The sequence below is a fragment of the Aptenodytes forsteri genome, unplaced genomic scaffold (genome assembly GCF_000699145.1).
Source record: "Aptenodytes forsteri isolate BGI_AS27 unplaced genomic scaffold, ASM69914v1 Scaffold482, whole genome shotgun sequence".
NCBI lineage: Eukaryota > Metazoa > Chordata > Aves > Sphenisciformes > Spheniscidae > Aptenodytes > Aptenodytes forsteri.
The window spans coordinates 1100762-1116488 of record NW_008795046.1 but is presented as its reverse complement, the minus strand read 5'-3'; the positions used below and the strand labels follow the sequence as shown (position 1 = coordinate 1116488).

The 15727-nt window shown below is 43.5% G+C and overlaps 1 protein-coding gene across 2 annotated transcripts in view; it reads left to right on the top strand.

Moving 5' to 3' along the window:
- The window catches only part of SYN3 (synapsin III), a 185749-nt gene that overhangs the window by 140284 nt on the left and 29738 nt on the right, over nucleotides 1–15727 (top strand). For both annotated transcript variants that reach the window (XM_009277011.2, XM_009277012.2), the window contains one exon: nucleotides 11498–11560. In XM_009277011.2, coding sequence (XP_009275286.1) covers nucleotides 11498–11560 — 63 coding nt within the window. The remainder of the gene's footprint in view (nucleotides 1–11497; nucleotides 11561–15727) is intronic.

Below are 15727 nucleotides of genomic sequence, written 5' to 3'. Positions count from 1 at the left end.
CCTCACGTGCTTTTTGTTCTGAGAATCAACAGGCCTCAAAGAGCGGTCTCAGAAGAGGCCACATCTGTACAGAGTTTGCTTTCATCCCCACAAGGGTTCCCAAACAATGCCAGTGCCAGCCGGAGGTTCGCTGAATGGTATGAGAACCAAAGGCTTTCTTTGCTTTCTGTTCATCCATTAAAACCTTGTGAGTCAAAATTAAGAGGACAGGAGTGGGAGCTTTTGGAGGCTGTGGTTTCTCGCAAATGCCTAAAGCTAAGTACTAATGAGAAAGTTAAAAAAAAAAAAGTCTGCAACCCATCACCACAGCAATGCCACAATTAGGGACAAATCCAGTGTGCGCTGCTTTACATTTATGATGCAGACAAACTAATTTAGCTAATTAGGGCTGTCTACAAAATGCATATGAAATAGTACTCTGTCCTCAAGGTCCAGTATCAGAGATTCTTGCTACTGAAGTCCAAAAGTGTACAGACACACAGCCTGGACACCTGCTACTCTCTGAGCATGGAATTAGCTGAGCCACCTCTGCACGGGAAGTTTTGAACATTTTCTTCATTGTCCCACCCACAACTGATGGGTGAAAACCCACCATCAGTTGAGAAGCCTGCAAGGATAAGTGTATACAAAACTCTCTTTGATTTCAGAATTTAAGAAACAAAAGCAAGAAAAAGTGAAAAGCCCAGCTGGCTTCTCCCACTTGAGACTAAGTTTTATCTTACAGGTTTTGAGTAGTCCTAAACAGATTGGGGTATGATTCAGCTTCTTTGAGAGAGCAAACATTTTTTCTTTGTCAGTGCAAAGATTTTTGTTGTTGTTGTTTAAAAGCAGCTCCCACTCTCCTAAAGTTTGGTCTATATATTTTTTTGATAGCAACTGTTTGTGCAGCACAAAAGCTCAGCAGAGAAGTTCAGATGCTGCATTTCTGAGGTGCTGGCACTACTTCCATGAGAAATAAAGCCAGGATTACTCTAAAAGACTTCAGCAACCAGTTTTGGAAAATAATTTAATGGCACGAAGTCTGATGGGAAGAAAAGAGGTAGAATTGTAATAAGAAAACAAGTACCCATCTTTCCGGACTAGTTTCAGACTTTGCCTGTGAGTGAGCAGAATGCCTATCCAGCGATGGAAGAAAGTCCGTTCAGTGACAACAGGTAGCGTAGGCAAGTGATGCCTCTGCTCCTCTTGCATCACCCCCTGTGCCTGGCACTGCCTCCAGCCAGAGTGCCAGGCATGAGCTCCCCTGGTGAGCCCAATGCCCTTCTTTCAGGCACATGCCCATTTACCTCCATGTGGGTTTCTGCCCACATTCCAAAATCCTACCTGGATCCCATGACAGTCTCAGTAATGTGCCTGGGAAAGAAACAAATACCTTCCTGTACTGGGCGTGGACCAGCTCACTCACATTTGTCTCATTTATCCCAGAGAAGTGGAGATGTTGCCTCACAGATGAAATCAGTTCAGGTCTCCACCTCTTTTTCCAGTAAAGGGCGAACCCTTTCTCTCTAGACAAAACAGAAGGAGTGGGCTCACGGAGACCACAGCATCCTTTGCTGCTCTGGGCTTGCCCAAGCTAAAGAAGAGGGTCTATGTGTTACTCCAAAAGGAATTTCTCTGCTTCCTGCTGCTTGCCATTCCTGGCCGCTGCAGCCTGCGGTACATCAATGTGTGTGCTCAGCAGGGGAAAAATGCCGCTGACCGAGGTGGTGGTTGCGAGATGAAAAAGGCTGATCCACACAGTGGTTTCTTCTGTCTTCCTCTGAATGCATTCACTTCAGGAGGCTCTTTCTCGTTACAGCTGGGAAAGTTGTAAACAGAAGCCAGGCCCTGCTGAAAATAACTCTGCCTATGTCCTGTGTGGAGCCTGCTCGACTCCCCTTCTGGTTTTGACTCCTAATGGCAAACTAGGTTGTCCCTCGGCACTGAGGTCGCAGACAAAGTTTGCATATAGGATAGGTGCACAGGACACTCACTGAATGCGTTTCTTCCACTTCATTGGAAGCTCTAATGGCTTTAGCAAACAGGTGGAGCAGGGTCATATCTTATCGCATGGAATAAGCCACAAGAGGGAGACAAATACCCATGTGGTGTCATTGTGGGCTCATGCCCTTAAAACCTAGGTAGGAAAACGTTTTCTCAGCTCTTGAGAGGTTTCAAGGTTTCAGATTATTTCCCTAACCCAAAGTCAAAATCTCAAAAAGCCTCAAGAATGAAATATGGAGAAATAAAATTCATGTCAGAAAAACTTCCCTTTTACAGTTTGGAAGCATTTCATTTCCCCTTTGGATTAAAAAAAAAGTTAATTAGTGCTCATTCACAGAATCATTGAAACATGACACTTTCAGCTTTGAAAATGTGAAGTCTGCACTTTGGGACCTCCTTTTCTTCCCCAAGCAACTGCTGAATTTGGAGAGATGGTGAAATAGAGCCCTTCCTACAGTTTTTGGCTCCTACCAGAAACGTGTAATTTGAAAGTTCCTAAGAAATCTCAAGAGACACAGAGCTAATTCAATCATAGGATACAATGGCTGCCTTTGAGTCCTCAGTGTCTCTGACATGAGGCAAAAATTAGTCTGGATAAACATAGAAGATTTTTACCTGGAGAAAGAAACTTGAAACTGTGAAGCACAAGAACGAGGATGTAGGAAGAACAAGGCTCACACTTGGCCCCCACCTGCTCTAGGTGCCTACAAAAGACTCCACAACAACTTCAGGGTTCAGAAAAGCCGCTGCCGGTGTTCAACTCCATGTGCAGCCCATGGAGGAAGTAGGTCCACGGAACAGAGCTTTGGAGACACTTACTCCCCACATTTATGTCCCAGAGCACAAAAAGCAGGGGATGTGTATCTCACTGCCAGGCCACATTAGTGAAGTATTTGAATTCCTGCATGAGCCTAAGGGCTCAAAATGCTGAAAATAAGATCTGGCTGTAAAACAGGAGAAACTGGGCCCATAGCATAAATATTTCTCATGTGAGGTAATACCTGACTTTCCAGGTCAGTGGACAAAAGAAATGGTGGTGTAAATATCTGTAGCTGTAGGTGAAAAATGCACCCACTATGAATTTGGTCTGAAAAAGGTAGTCAGTGGAAATTATCATATGGGAGCGGTATGACATGTGGCCACATGTGATAGACCATTCATCTGTATAACCGAAATAAAACACTAATGTGGGAGCGTACACAGACAGGGACTAATGTGAGATAAAAACTACTCTCCTGCTCAATCCTGTGAGACAGACTGAGGCTACATTAACAGTAGCAAACCATACAGTGCCAGGCCCATTGTCTGGCAACTCTGGCATGGTCCAACCCCAGCCGTGCTATCAAACTCTCTTAGCCTCCAAAGTATCCTATGGAGTATGGCTGCAGACTTAAACTGTTTTCCATGTTGTGCTTGGGAATTGTTTGGGAGAAGGCTATTTGGCTTGAGCCAGACTATGCCAGAGATCAGTCTAACAATTTAACAGTATAGGCAACTCAGGGCCGTTGTCCTTGCTATGGCATTGCTCTATTTACTAGTATAGATGTAGCCTGAGATGCCAGCTGCAGGGTGACACTTCTCATGTTCCTCATTCTTCTTTATGTGAAAAGTCCCTATGCTCTGGAGCATTAATCAAGATTACCAGCTGTGCTTTTAAAAAAGTGTAAAAATAAACCAGGGATCTTTCAAAAAAGTCCAGCTGTGACTGTCTGGTTCTCTGTGCTGCTATTTCTATAGCTCTGAGTGCTGAAGAATGGCAAGAAGGAAGGAGGTGGTGGTCCATTGCCCGACAGCTTTCAGGAGCCCAGAGGGTATTTCAGATGTTCCAGTGGACCATGGTAGCCCGTTCCCTGTACCAGGCAGGATCCATGGCTCATTGCTTGTGGCCCTCTTCCTGCCAGCATCTGACATGGCAATGTCAGCCAAGGCCGCACAGGCTCATTGGCACAATTACAACAGCATGAGACTTACAATAAAACATCAGAGCCATTTCTACATCAGGCAGAGTATTTCTCGATGAATGTACTAATAAGCCCAGGGCCCGCTTCTCACTTTACGCTGACATAACTGCACCGCTCTCAGATGTGCTACAGAAGGTTGTGAAATCACGACCAAGCCCTTGGAGTCGTGTGTGATTCTCCCGAGTTTGCAGTCAGGGCACGCGGCTTCACTTTGTGTAAAAGCTGGGGTGAGAACCGTATTCACTTTGCCCTTTGGAGACAGGAAAACACCTGCAGCAGACTGCATGGTGAGGTTAGAGACCAGCAGTAACAGGGGAATGATTGGCTTCAGTGAGACCTAATTACTCCTGCAGTGCCTGTTGCTGAAGGTAGTTTTCCACTGTGAAGTTCAGGGAAGTTTTGTTCTCTCAAAAGAAACCCCATGCTGCTCATTTTGAAATCAGTGAGAATTCGGAGTTTGCCCAAAAAAAGGAACAGTCAAGCCTTCCGAGTGAAGAGAGAGCTCTGTCTCTTCAACGTCTTGTGAACCTTAGGGGTTCTTGGAAGAGAGGTGGCTTTGAAGACTCCAGCATAACTTCATAAAGCATTTTTTTCCCTCTGTCTCCTTCCTGTATCTTCTATCACAGCTTAGGCACTACAGTTTTTCCAAAGGTAACCCATCAAAAGAAAATTCCTAGAGAGTTCACCACCCTGTCAACAACTGCTGTTCACCATCTCTCCCTCTGCAATGTGTTTACATGGGGAACGGAATTTTCTAATTAGAGAAAAACACAGCAAAAGGTACCCAGTTCAGGTCAGGGGGGAAAGGAAACTCAAGAGTTTCTTCTTCTGTTCCACTGCATCCCGCAAAAAATATTTAAACAGTTTTTCAACATCAGGAGTTGGGGGAATGTATTCACTCTCCTAGCAAGCAAGGAAAGACAAGAGGCTTCCCTAAAGGCAACACTGCAAAATACTGGCTAAGCGAGCACTACGCATTAAGAAATTAAACTTTTCTACGTACTCATAACAACCTTTAAAAAACTTGCCTGTATTTTCAGATGTGGTAATGGGGATTTATTGACCAGGACTGCTAGATACACGTGTGAATACAAGCTCACACATGCGCATACACACACATACTATATTATTTTTTTGCTGAGCATCTGCTTGTCTGGATACATTCATATAATTCTCACACTTGAAGCTCCAAGGGAATGAGAATAATATCAGATGCTCACACTCTTATCCTCCAAATGCTGAGGGGGACCACTGGGAACCCAAAAGCATCCTGTCTCAAATAAAGGAGAAGTTAAGTAACATTAGAGGTGGAATTAATGACAAAAAGTTCCATTGCATGCTTAACCCTTTCCACTCACTTCTGTGAACAGTTCTAACCACAGCAAGTGTTAGGAGCCCTGAAATATTGGCTTGTGGTTTGTATACTCAAGGATGTGGGGACTAAGTCATGTTGGAAGTTAAGTAACATTAGAGGTGGAATTAATGACAAAAAGTTCCATTGCATGCTTAACCCTTTCCACTCACTTCTGTGAACAGTTCTAACCACAGCAAGTGTTAGGAGCCCTGAAATATTGGCTTGTGGTTTGTACTCTAGGAGATGTGGGGACTAAGTCATGTTGCTGTTGGGTTTTCTTTTTTTTTTTGTCATGTTTCTTTTGGGTTTTTTTTTTTTTTTTTTTTTTGTGTTGTGCTTTTTAAAAGCAATGATAGAATCAAAGGATAATTTTTTTACCACCCTGAAGGATCTTCACACCCTACGGCACTGCTGACTTCAGTTAGTAGCACAAATTAATTTATGCTGTATCTCCATCTAGTTACTTGCTATGTTCATTCCTATCTGAAGCTGGAGGTCTCAGCTTCAGTGCTAAATAAAATGAAAAGTCCATCCATCTAAAGCATCTTAAATCTAACGCTTTGCTTTGCACTCAGTCCCGGTCCTCCCATTGCTCTCACAGATATCCAGGCCTGCAGCAGTGAGGTCCCCTTCAAATTATTGAATGTTTTTTCTCCCCCAAAACCTTGTAATCAGCAGCCTCCTTCTTGCTTCTTCTTTATGCCACCTCCAAAACTTGCTTGCGTGCTAAAACTTTGGCCTCTGCCCTCACAGTGCTTTGCATTGTGTGCATTATTCCTGTTCGATTTTACAAGCCTCCTTTCAGACTACTAAAACTACTGTGGACTAAATCATCCACCTCGTCCACAGCACTGATTTCATCACCCCAGCTCAGTAAATCTCTGTAAAACTTAACCCATCCTAAACTGATATGCTGTCTCCTCTTTTGCTGGAAGGAGCACTGTTGTATTCCAGCTGCCATCACATCTATCAATCACCATACTGCTTCAGGTCCTACCTTGTACAATGCTGTCTTGATCCAGCTGTTATTGAACTCCTCCCATCACAAGTATCTCATCACTTTTCTCATCATAACCCCTATCTCCTCCTTCCTCCGGAGACCCTTGAGGATACCTACTCCTGAGAATTTACTTCAGCTGGCTTGGAAGCATAGGCCCTCTTTCCCCAGCTAATGATTTTTTCTTCATTGTGCTATAATTATAATACAGTAATGAATACACACGTGTGTGTTTTAAAGGAATCCGTATCACATGTCTTTAATAGAGCACAGATGTTAATGCTGGCAACTCTTACTGTTCAACATGTTCTCCCTTCGTTGCTTGTTGTTTCTTACACTATTTCTGATCTAGTAAACAGCAGAAGGGAAGGACTTATCTGTCATAGTCATTGGCCACCACAAACCTCCATGGGGCCACAGTATTAATCCACTGAGTGAGCCATGCTGCATGCAGTTGGTGATTACGTCAACTCGTGAGCGAGTAAGTGAATAATAGGGAGCACCACTGCTTCTCCTCTGTATTTCACTATGCAGCCCTGACATTGCCATGCTTGGCAAGGCTGGCATGCAACCAGTGCTGACCTTCAGCTCAGATTTTCAGTAAGATAGTTCCATGAACACAATGACATCATGTCATGACATCATTACTTTCCTGTAGGTTTGAATCAGCTTGCTTGCTTTTAGAAGAAATCATATATATTCACTGCTCCTCCAACTTAATTGACACCAGGGAAGTGCCACACACATTACTTTCAACATTTAGCTCTCAAGTGCATGAACAACATTCCCATAATCCATTAGGTACCCACCCAGAACAGACTTTGTCATTATAGAAGTTAAGGCAACTAAATAAACAGAAAGGTCAGTTTTAGAGTATAAAAGCTTGAAAAATTCACAGTATTACTTCTGGGGGAAGGGTGAAGCAAAAATTACACTACCTTGTGCTATGGGGGCTTCTGGCCTGATTGAAAACACTAGATGCTATGGGAATACAATATTGGTGCAAAGAGACCAAAGTTTTAATGTCTTCATCTCCCGTCTCCCCAAATCCTTCCTAATATTATCCATGATGTCATTGCACCCTGGACTATTCATTTTAGCATTGACTGGAAAGGCTTTGCAGAAGAAAGAATAATACTGGAAACTGAAACTGCATTGTATGAGATGATGAGATGGATAATGTGAACTAATGCACAAAACTAAACATGGCAGAAGGAAATCAAAAGAGACATTCTGCATTGTTTATGGACTACAGGTCAGTACACAAAATCACAGACCTACGATCAGAATCTCTCTTGAGGGCCTCAGTGAAACAAAAGAGTGGAAAGCATTGTATTTATGGGATAGATCAGGTTTCATCTAAGATTCCTCCCTTCACATCAATTTATATCAAACTCTGTTCTACTGCTCCACCAGCAGTAAATACAGAAAATATTCATATATTTACAAGAAGTATTGAAAACCTCATTATTTGTTGGACAGGAGGGGCAGAGGGTAAAGGGGAAAGTGTCATAGTTTACAGCCATGTGTTTTCAAATAGAGGCTAATGTGTGCATACCGGCACTCACTTTTACACACCAGTGTCAAAATACTGATTAACTGCAAAGTGATCTTTGCAGTGACACTACACACAGAGCAGAGCCCTTAAAATCAGGGGCTAAAATGATATACTTTGGGCCACCAGTGTTGTACGTTGGAAATAACTTCATGACTCTCCCTTCCCTCCTACCAAAGATGGCTTTGTCGAGTTCCTAATTCAGGATTCAAACTCCTGCTTGACTCTAAACAAGCATCTTCATACACCAAGCTCTAGACACATATGTAAACCTTGCCATCTCAAGGCTTTCGTGTGACAACATCTGGGAATACATTTACAGGATTTTAATTCAAAGGGTTGAGTTATGCATATGAACTAACACCCTGCATCTGATCACTGAACTAGCTGCAGTGCTACAGTCCCATCCCAAAACCCGCAGACATCATCTATACCAGCCCTGTCAACAGTTCTTGCACATTTTAAAAGCATCAATGTGTTTTTCTAAGAAAAAAGAGCCCTTACAACACATAAACAAACACATAGAAAGACACAAACATATTTCTTTGCATGATTTCAGTAAAAACATGCTTTTCTTATTAAACTCTGGTGCTATCCTTTGATTGTAAGCATCTTCTTTCCCAGGAAATCTATGACTAAGTATGTGTAAATACTCATCTCAGGGGTCTGCCCTGGTGGCGGCTGTGGCCACCCCCAGGACTTCTCACCATGTATGTGTGTGATTATACACATAGTGGCGTGTATAATACGTTCTCCCTTCCTTCGGCTTCCCTGTCCATCTGGGTGCTTGCCAAGTATGCTTGCTGGCCACTTTATTAGCAACAGAAATGGGAATTGGGTCCCAACAAGACTCTGGTGGAAGCTGGCAATATCTCCCTTGACTGCGGTGGAGTTCAGCCCGCTTCCACCACTTTAGCAAGGCCTTCCTAGCTCCATTATTTGGTGGTTGTGGACTCTGGTTGCTTTAGTCCTGTGGACTATCGAGAGCTTTTGATGCCGCTTAACTTCAGCACAGACTAAGGGCACTCCGTTGTCACTAGATAAACCCATTATAAAATGCAGCTAAGTGTATGTGCTGCTCTCTCTCATTGGTTCCTCCATAAGGCAGGTTCATGTGCATGGAAATTTGGTGGGGTTTCAGTGGCAGAAGCAGACTCCTGGCAAACCATGCGCCAGCATTTCCCCGGAGCCGCAGCTTTCCCAGTGAGGCTGCCGCATAGTCAGAGTCTGGATCTGTGTTTCACCCCAAGCCCCAGGCACTATGGCCAGCCCAAGTGGCTTGTGACTCCAGCGTGCTCTGGCACCAGCTGGTCACCCCTACATGGGATGAGGCCAAGCCTTACCAAGAAAGCTGAGCTCGTGTTTCCAAGAAGCAAAGAGAAAGGGAGACATTTGAGCAGAGTGTTGTCATTGCCGGTGGTTTCTTCCAGGCTAGCAGTAAACTTGGGTTGTTTATTGGATCCCAAACTTTCTTTGCATGTACACAGGAAGACAGATGCTTCCCACTCCTGGGCCCCACGCTCGAGGCAGGCTCCCTCAGTAAAACCCGCAGGTAGGGTACACAAACAGGGCAGCAGAGACATCGCTTCCTGCCTCTGGCTGCTTTGAGCTGGTGATATAACATTATCTATCCCAAACACTTATTTGGCCTCCTTGCCAGGGTATCAGGCCAGCTCGCAGCATGCAGCTTGCTTTTCCTGTGGAGTAGCAACAGCTGCCGCCTCCGCTCACAAACAGGGAACAGAGGCTGGGTCTTGCAAGCGCTTTGGCTCAAACAGTGTGTATGGGGCATGGATGACAGAGCTGGGAAGCGAGGCAGGTCTCCCAGAGCCTGAGCAGGTGGGTGCCCTAACTACTAAGTTACCTTTCATCTTCCAGCATTAAAGGCCTGGCACGGTCCATCCACAGCCCAATCTTCAGTAAGCCTCAGGTGCAGTCCTCCATTTGATTCATTTATGCCAGCAACAAATTAAGTTTAGGGCTCTTACAATGAATTAGAGAGGCGAAGGCGAAATAGAGCACAAACTCATGTGCCTGGACATATGCTTAACTATGGGGCTTCAGGATGGCCACCTATCACAATCCCTTGCCTCTTCTTCTGAAACAGCAGGTGCTGGTCCCTGCCTGTGCCAAGACTGTGATTTATTGCAGCTGTGTGCCCTTCTGTGGTCTGAAGAGGATCCTTCAGCTTTCTGTCTGAAGAAGGTCCTCACAAGTGACACAGGTTGTTTGAGAACATGATGCACTCACTGTTCCCTTCTCCTGTGATATTTCTTTACATAAGCAGCTGAATAGCAAAAGATATCAGTGTTCATTACTAATTTTGTTATTTATAGTGAGCTGCCACAGATGGAGACTGCAGCACCATTCTATCTTTAGGGCGTAGCACCTGCCTGTCCATGCAGACAATTGGTAATTAGCACAAGAACAATTTGTTTATCTATTCTCAAACTTAAATAAATAAGCCATTTATCTGTCAAACTTCAACTCCCTCCCATTGCCAGATCTCCAGGTTAACTGCTTAATGAATAGAGCTCATCACTTCAGGTATTTAGGTAAAGACAAAAGTGTCTTTTAAAAGAACTCCTATTAAAGAAAATTAAATATGCAATAAAAAATAACAGGTTATGTACTGAAGGGATAGCATTCAGATCACAAGAATCAGGAGCACAGGACAAGATGAAGATCACAGGAATGTCAAGCAGAGGCGTAGACATGGACCAACCACTATGTAGGGGAGGTCTGGTGTACCTATCCTGGTTACTCCTGGCACAGGCACTTCCTACCAGTCCAGCCACCCAGCTCTCACCCAATCGCTCCAAGTGAATCCTTGCATGAGCATGAAACTGGGGAATAGAAGGCAGAGAGGATACTTGCAGTTCTCCAAGTAAAATCCCACATGTGCGTTAAGATGCACTTGCATGGCTCGGATGGCAGGACCCTGCCCAATGTAAACACCACGCAAGCCAGGGAGAAGACATGACATAATTTTTTCTATTTTTATTGCTGACTCCAACCCTTCTTTGTTCTCTTTTATTCCCTATACCCACCCCTGAAGTTAGAGAAGAGAGGAAGAGGCTTTATGAATAGGTAGACTTTGTGAGTTATACCCAAGGGTTGGCCCCTGTTCCCTCTCTCCTTGCACCCACCACTGCTGGCGGGAGGGGAATGGGAGCTGCTGAGGGACTGCTCACGCTCACTTTAAAGGCCAAAGCAGCCTGTGTGGAAAAAAACAAACAACCCTTGTCTTTCTCACAAATCGGATGTTTTCAGCAGCTGAAAGCGTTCACTTACTCAAGCTTGCAGGTGCAGCTTTTTTTTACATGCATATGAGTGTACACACATTCATATGTTCAGGGTGGGAAAAGCAATGAGAAAAAACAAGAAGGTTTTAGAAGTTACTGCTATCAGGCAGCAAAAGTGGGTCAGATCTGAGGAATTCTGCCTGGCCTCCATTTCCGATCATATGGGTCCCAGTGAAGAGCTATTTGCTTATGGTCCTACCACCTGGACAATCTTTATTTGACCTTTTTATCCTCCCATCAGCATCCAGGAAGGGGATAAAAGCTACTAAAGAAAAGTAAATTATTTCAAATACAATGGCTGGAAAGAAATACTAATGAGGATGTCCTTCTTTTGTCTTTCAGCTCACAACTCCGAATTTCCCTGTAGTGGTCAAGCTGGGACATGCACATGCTGGAATGGGGAAGGTAAGTAAAAGAAAAAATATGTGTAGCTCAGGAAACAGATACATATGTGGCACAGCATTCCTGTGATGATATACAGCATGCGGCCAGCCAGTGAAGGGGTTAAACCTCCCCACAGCCTATCTGGGTTGCACTGGCTGTTCCTGTGGGAGAAAAGGCCTTTTTCCGCTGTCACGCACTCAGAGACAGGCAGTGGTATTGGGTTGGAGGCTGTCTGGGATGTGGGAAGGGGGGTTGTGAAGAGTGGGGGAAAAGCTGGCTGGGCTGAAGTCATTAGGCTCGTCTTTTATATATTTTCTCCTCTCCTGAAAGTGGTAATATTGTTTATTCAAGCACCTGTAATGTGCAGCTACACCCCATAGCTCTCACAATGAGGAGCAGTGGCACTGGTCTTTTTGAGCGCATTATGATGACCTTATTCAATAAACCGGGAACCCTTCAGTTATTTTTTTCCTCCTTGCAAGGAAGAACAAGGCCTTACAAAGCAGAGTGGCTGGTTGCCTGCCAAGGAATCCTGAAAAACAGTTCACTCCCCAGAAGGACCTGTTTGTTTTTCCCAGGCTCTCTGGGATCTTTATTCCCCCAGTGAATTAGCAGCCCCTGTTTCTTGGGGTGACTGGGCTCCCCTTTCAGTGAGGCATCGCCAGCACATTCTTGCTGCACTTTAGCCTCCTCTTTCTTGCATATACCTTTTAAAAAAGCATCCCCTATCTGTCTAAAACTTGATTTGTTCAGAAGTAGGAAATTCTGATGTATCATCTCTGAATCCAAATGGGTGGTACATGAACTTTGTAACTGATACCCCTGTCACAGTGCTTCCCTAGAGCAGACAAACCTTGTCCCAGCCTCACACTTTGCCTGAAATTTATATATAGGTATGCCAAACTTAAACTTGGTACAGCTTGTTTGCTCACGCTCTGGAAACAGAAGTCCTTTCTGGCTTCCTGGATTGCACATGGAAGCTCTCATAATCTTTCTTGCTTTGGTTGCAATGTTCCCCTGTCTGGATGGTAGCTGCCGGAGAGGAAGTGGGCTCAGATGCCTGGGCCAGTGGTGGAGTTGGCTTTCAGCATCAAAGAACAAACATTTAAATAAGCAGGAAATGTTTGTTAAAATATTGGTGCTGCATATGTTAAACAGGCAGAGGTGTCATTGAATTAGAGTACATGTGGACAGCCTAGAGCTGCTTGTAGAGCAAGCCACTGAACATGTCCCTAGGAAGGATTTCATTAGCAAAATCCAACCGGGACAAACCAGGAGGAAGAAACCTCTCCTTGAGGAAAGGTTTCAAGTTCCTTGAGACCCTGCAGTCCTGGATCTCTCTGACTGCTCTGCAATTTCATCTGTAATGTAGGGAGGGCTTCATGTGTCTCTCTTGTGCACAAAGGATCCTTGGTGGCTACAGAAATGAGGGCAGAATCAGAGAAAATTACCCCAACCTTAACAGTGTTTCCAGACAAAACCCTCAGCAGAATATTGAGGTGTTGTTTTCTGCACCAAACACCAGATCTTCTTCCACCTCTCACTTTCCCTCCTATTTTATTCTTTAATGATGTTGATTTTTGCTGTCACAAGTTATAGGGGAAGAGGCTTTCTATTCAAACTCCAAGCACAATTGTACACAGTGGTACAAGGGGGTTACGTAGGAAGTCATTTCAGATGAAGATAGGCTGACAGCCAGCATCTTAGAAGAAAGAGTTGGTCTGAGGCCAAGTTTACTTTAGTCCATTATGAAATTAGGGACTACTAGCAAAGTCTGGATGTGGATTTGGACACAGAGTTTCAACACTGCTCTGTTCAGTAGATGGGAAAGGTCCAGGAAGGAAGGACTGTTGACCTTATGGTTTTAGTTTGCGCCCTTCTCCAGCCACAAGCAGCCTGAAGGAAAGTTGAGACTGATTAAATTAGTCTTCTTGAAGTCCCACTGCATTTCATTGCATAGAGCAAAAAGAGAAGAGAGAAAGTGAAAATAAAATAAAGAACAAGTCAGTTGGTTTAAAAGACAAGTAACAGGAATTTGTTTCATGTCATTTTTAAGACAAAAGGGGCCAAGCCCAGGTGGGGCTGAAAGAAAGAAACCACAGAAAATGTCAGGAGAAATACTGATAAGCAGAACTATGGGCATACTAGAAAAGTAATGCCTAAAGGTAAAAAAAAATCAAACTTCCAATTAAGTAATTCAGAAGAGGAACATGTCCAGGAGACATAATGGTGGTTTTAACCATCATACTGTAAAAGCAATAATCAGTGATGATAAGGAGATTACAGAGAGCTAAAGGATTTCTTTGCATTGGTCTTCAGAAGTAGAGATTATAGCAGGAAATAGCAGGTCTTCAGCTGTAAAATATACATACAAAGAAAAGAGAGAGGTTTGCTTTTGGTTTAGATGAGTGTAAGAAAGTAAATGTTAATAAAGCACCTGCATCGGGTCATGTTTTATATAAAAGCAGTGACTGAAGAAACAAAGGATAAAATAACCATCCTATTAGCCAAAGTACACATGTGAGTATTAAAAATAGTACTTACTGCAACAAACGATGCCAAGATAGCAAGCCATGTACTTGTACCTGTAATGGGTGCTTCAAAGGACGTGAGCATTCAGATTACAATCTCATTACCAGCAGAAATTGTCAAGGAAGTACTTACATTTTTCTTGTTATTAATGATAAAATCACATGTAATAGGAGGCACCAAGTCTTAGAAGAATGAGCAAAGATGGGAAGTCCAGACACTGTTATCTTTATGTGTACTGAGGCAGTGGCCAGGAGCCAGAAACACTCTGGACGAAGAAAAGGCCTCTTCCCCAAAGAGCTCCACCATTGACTTGCAGGGAGATTTGTGTCATTTCACAGTTCTTCTTCAGTTTCTCTGTGTTACAGACCAGAGGGATTATAATGATTACCTGATACTTATTGCTAATTCATGTTCACAAGGCTCTTGGCACTATAAGAAGTGCTGAGTGTTTATTATTTTGCAATAATGGCTAGAAAGAGCATAATTATAATAGTCAGACTTTAATTTTCACAAAACCTTTGTTTTCACAACTTTTTCACAACATTTTCACAAAATTCGCTCACCACATTTTTTAATCAGAGGGCTGAACAGAGAATCCTCAAAGCTAAAACGAAAAATAACTGTGTTAGGATTTGTAAGAAACAGGCTCTATTGACTGTCTTTAGCTTGGAAGAGGAACAGTTAGTATTCAAGGCCAGAACAAAAAGGGGTGGCAGTATACGATTAATGATAGAAGTGCTCTTGCCAAGTGATGGGTGCATGTAAGGTGCAGGTGGAGATGAAAAAAACAAATTTGCAATAAAAGGCATCTTTTGAAATTTCCATTGAGAAATCCAGAAACAGCCTCTCTGTTGACTGGAACAGAGACACCAAGAATAGGCCTCACCCAGAGAGACAAAGGGGCCCAGACAATCTTCTCATCTAAAAACAGAACATATGCCCCTCTCAGCCTCTCCCATGACCACCATTATCCCCCTTCCACAACTGGAGTCACTCTATATCTCACTGGCACTGGAAGATCATAACAAGTGCTCTGTGTGCTGCTGGTCCAATACAATATCGACACAAATACAATATCTGTAAAAATATTGTTTAGACAATGGTTTACAATGGAGTCAGCAGAGAAGGACCTTTCTCATGTTGTATTTAAGTTGCCCAGGCTCATGGGGTCAACAGTACTCAAGGACTCTTCCAGGGAAACCATGGATGGACACTGAGAGGAGATGTCCTTCCCTCCACAGAACTGAACTATTATTTGCCCAGCAGTTCCTAAAGGTCAAGGCATTTTCAAGCATTGTGCAGTTTGAGCCTACCTACCTCGGGTGTGGTTAGAGGTCTCTGTTGAATAGGGTGAGCGCTACAGTGAGAAAGGAGTAACACTTCTTCCTGACTCCGGATCTCATAATGTCAGAGCCCATGGAAAAGAATAAAGGGGTAATATCTGAGTGTGTTAATATCTGCCATTTGTGTGCTAACATGACCCTAAAGTGCCCTAGGAACAGAGCTCAGCACTGCAAATTCACTCAAAGAGCCTCTTCACCTCTTCCTGGTCAGATCATGAGAAGGAAACAACTGCCAGATCTGCAAAGAGAGGAAAAACAGTATCTGTTCGTGTGGCTTTATTTATATGAATTTAATATATATATATATATATAT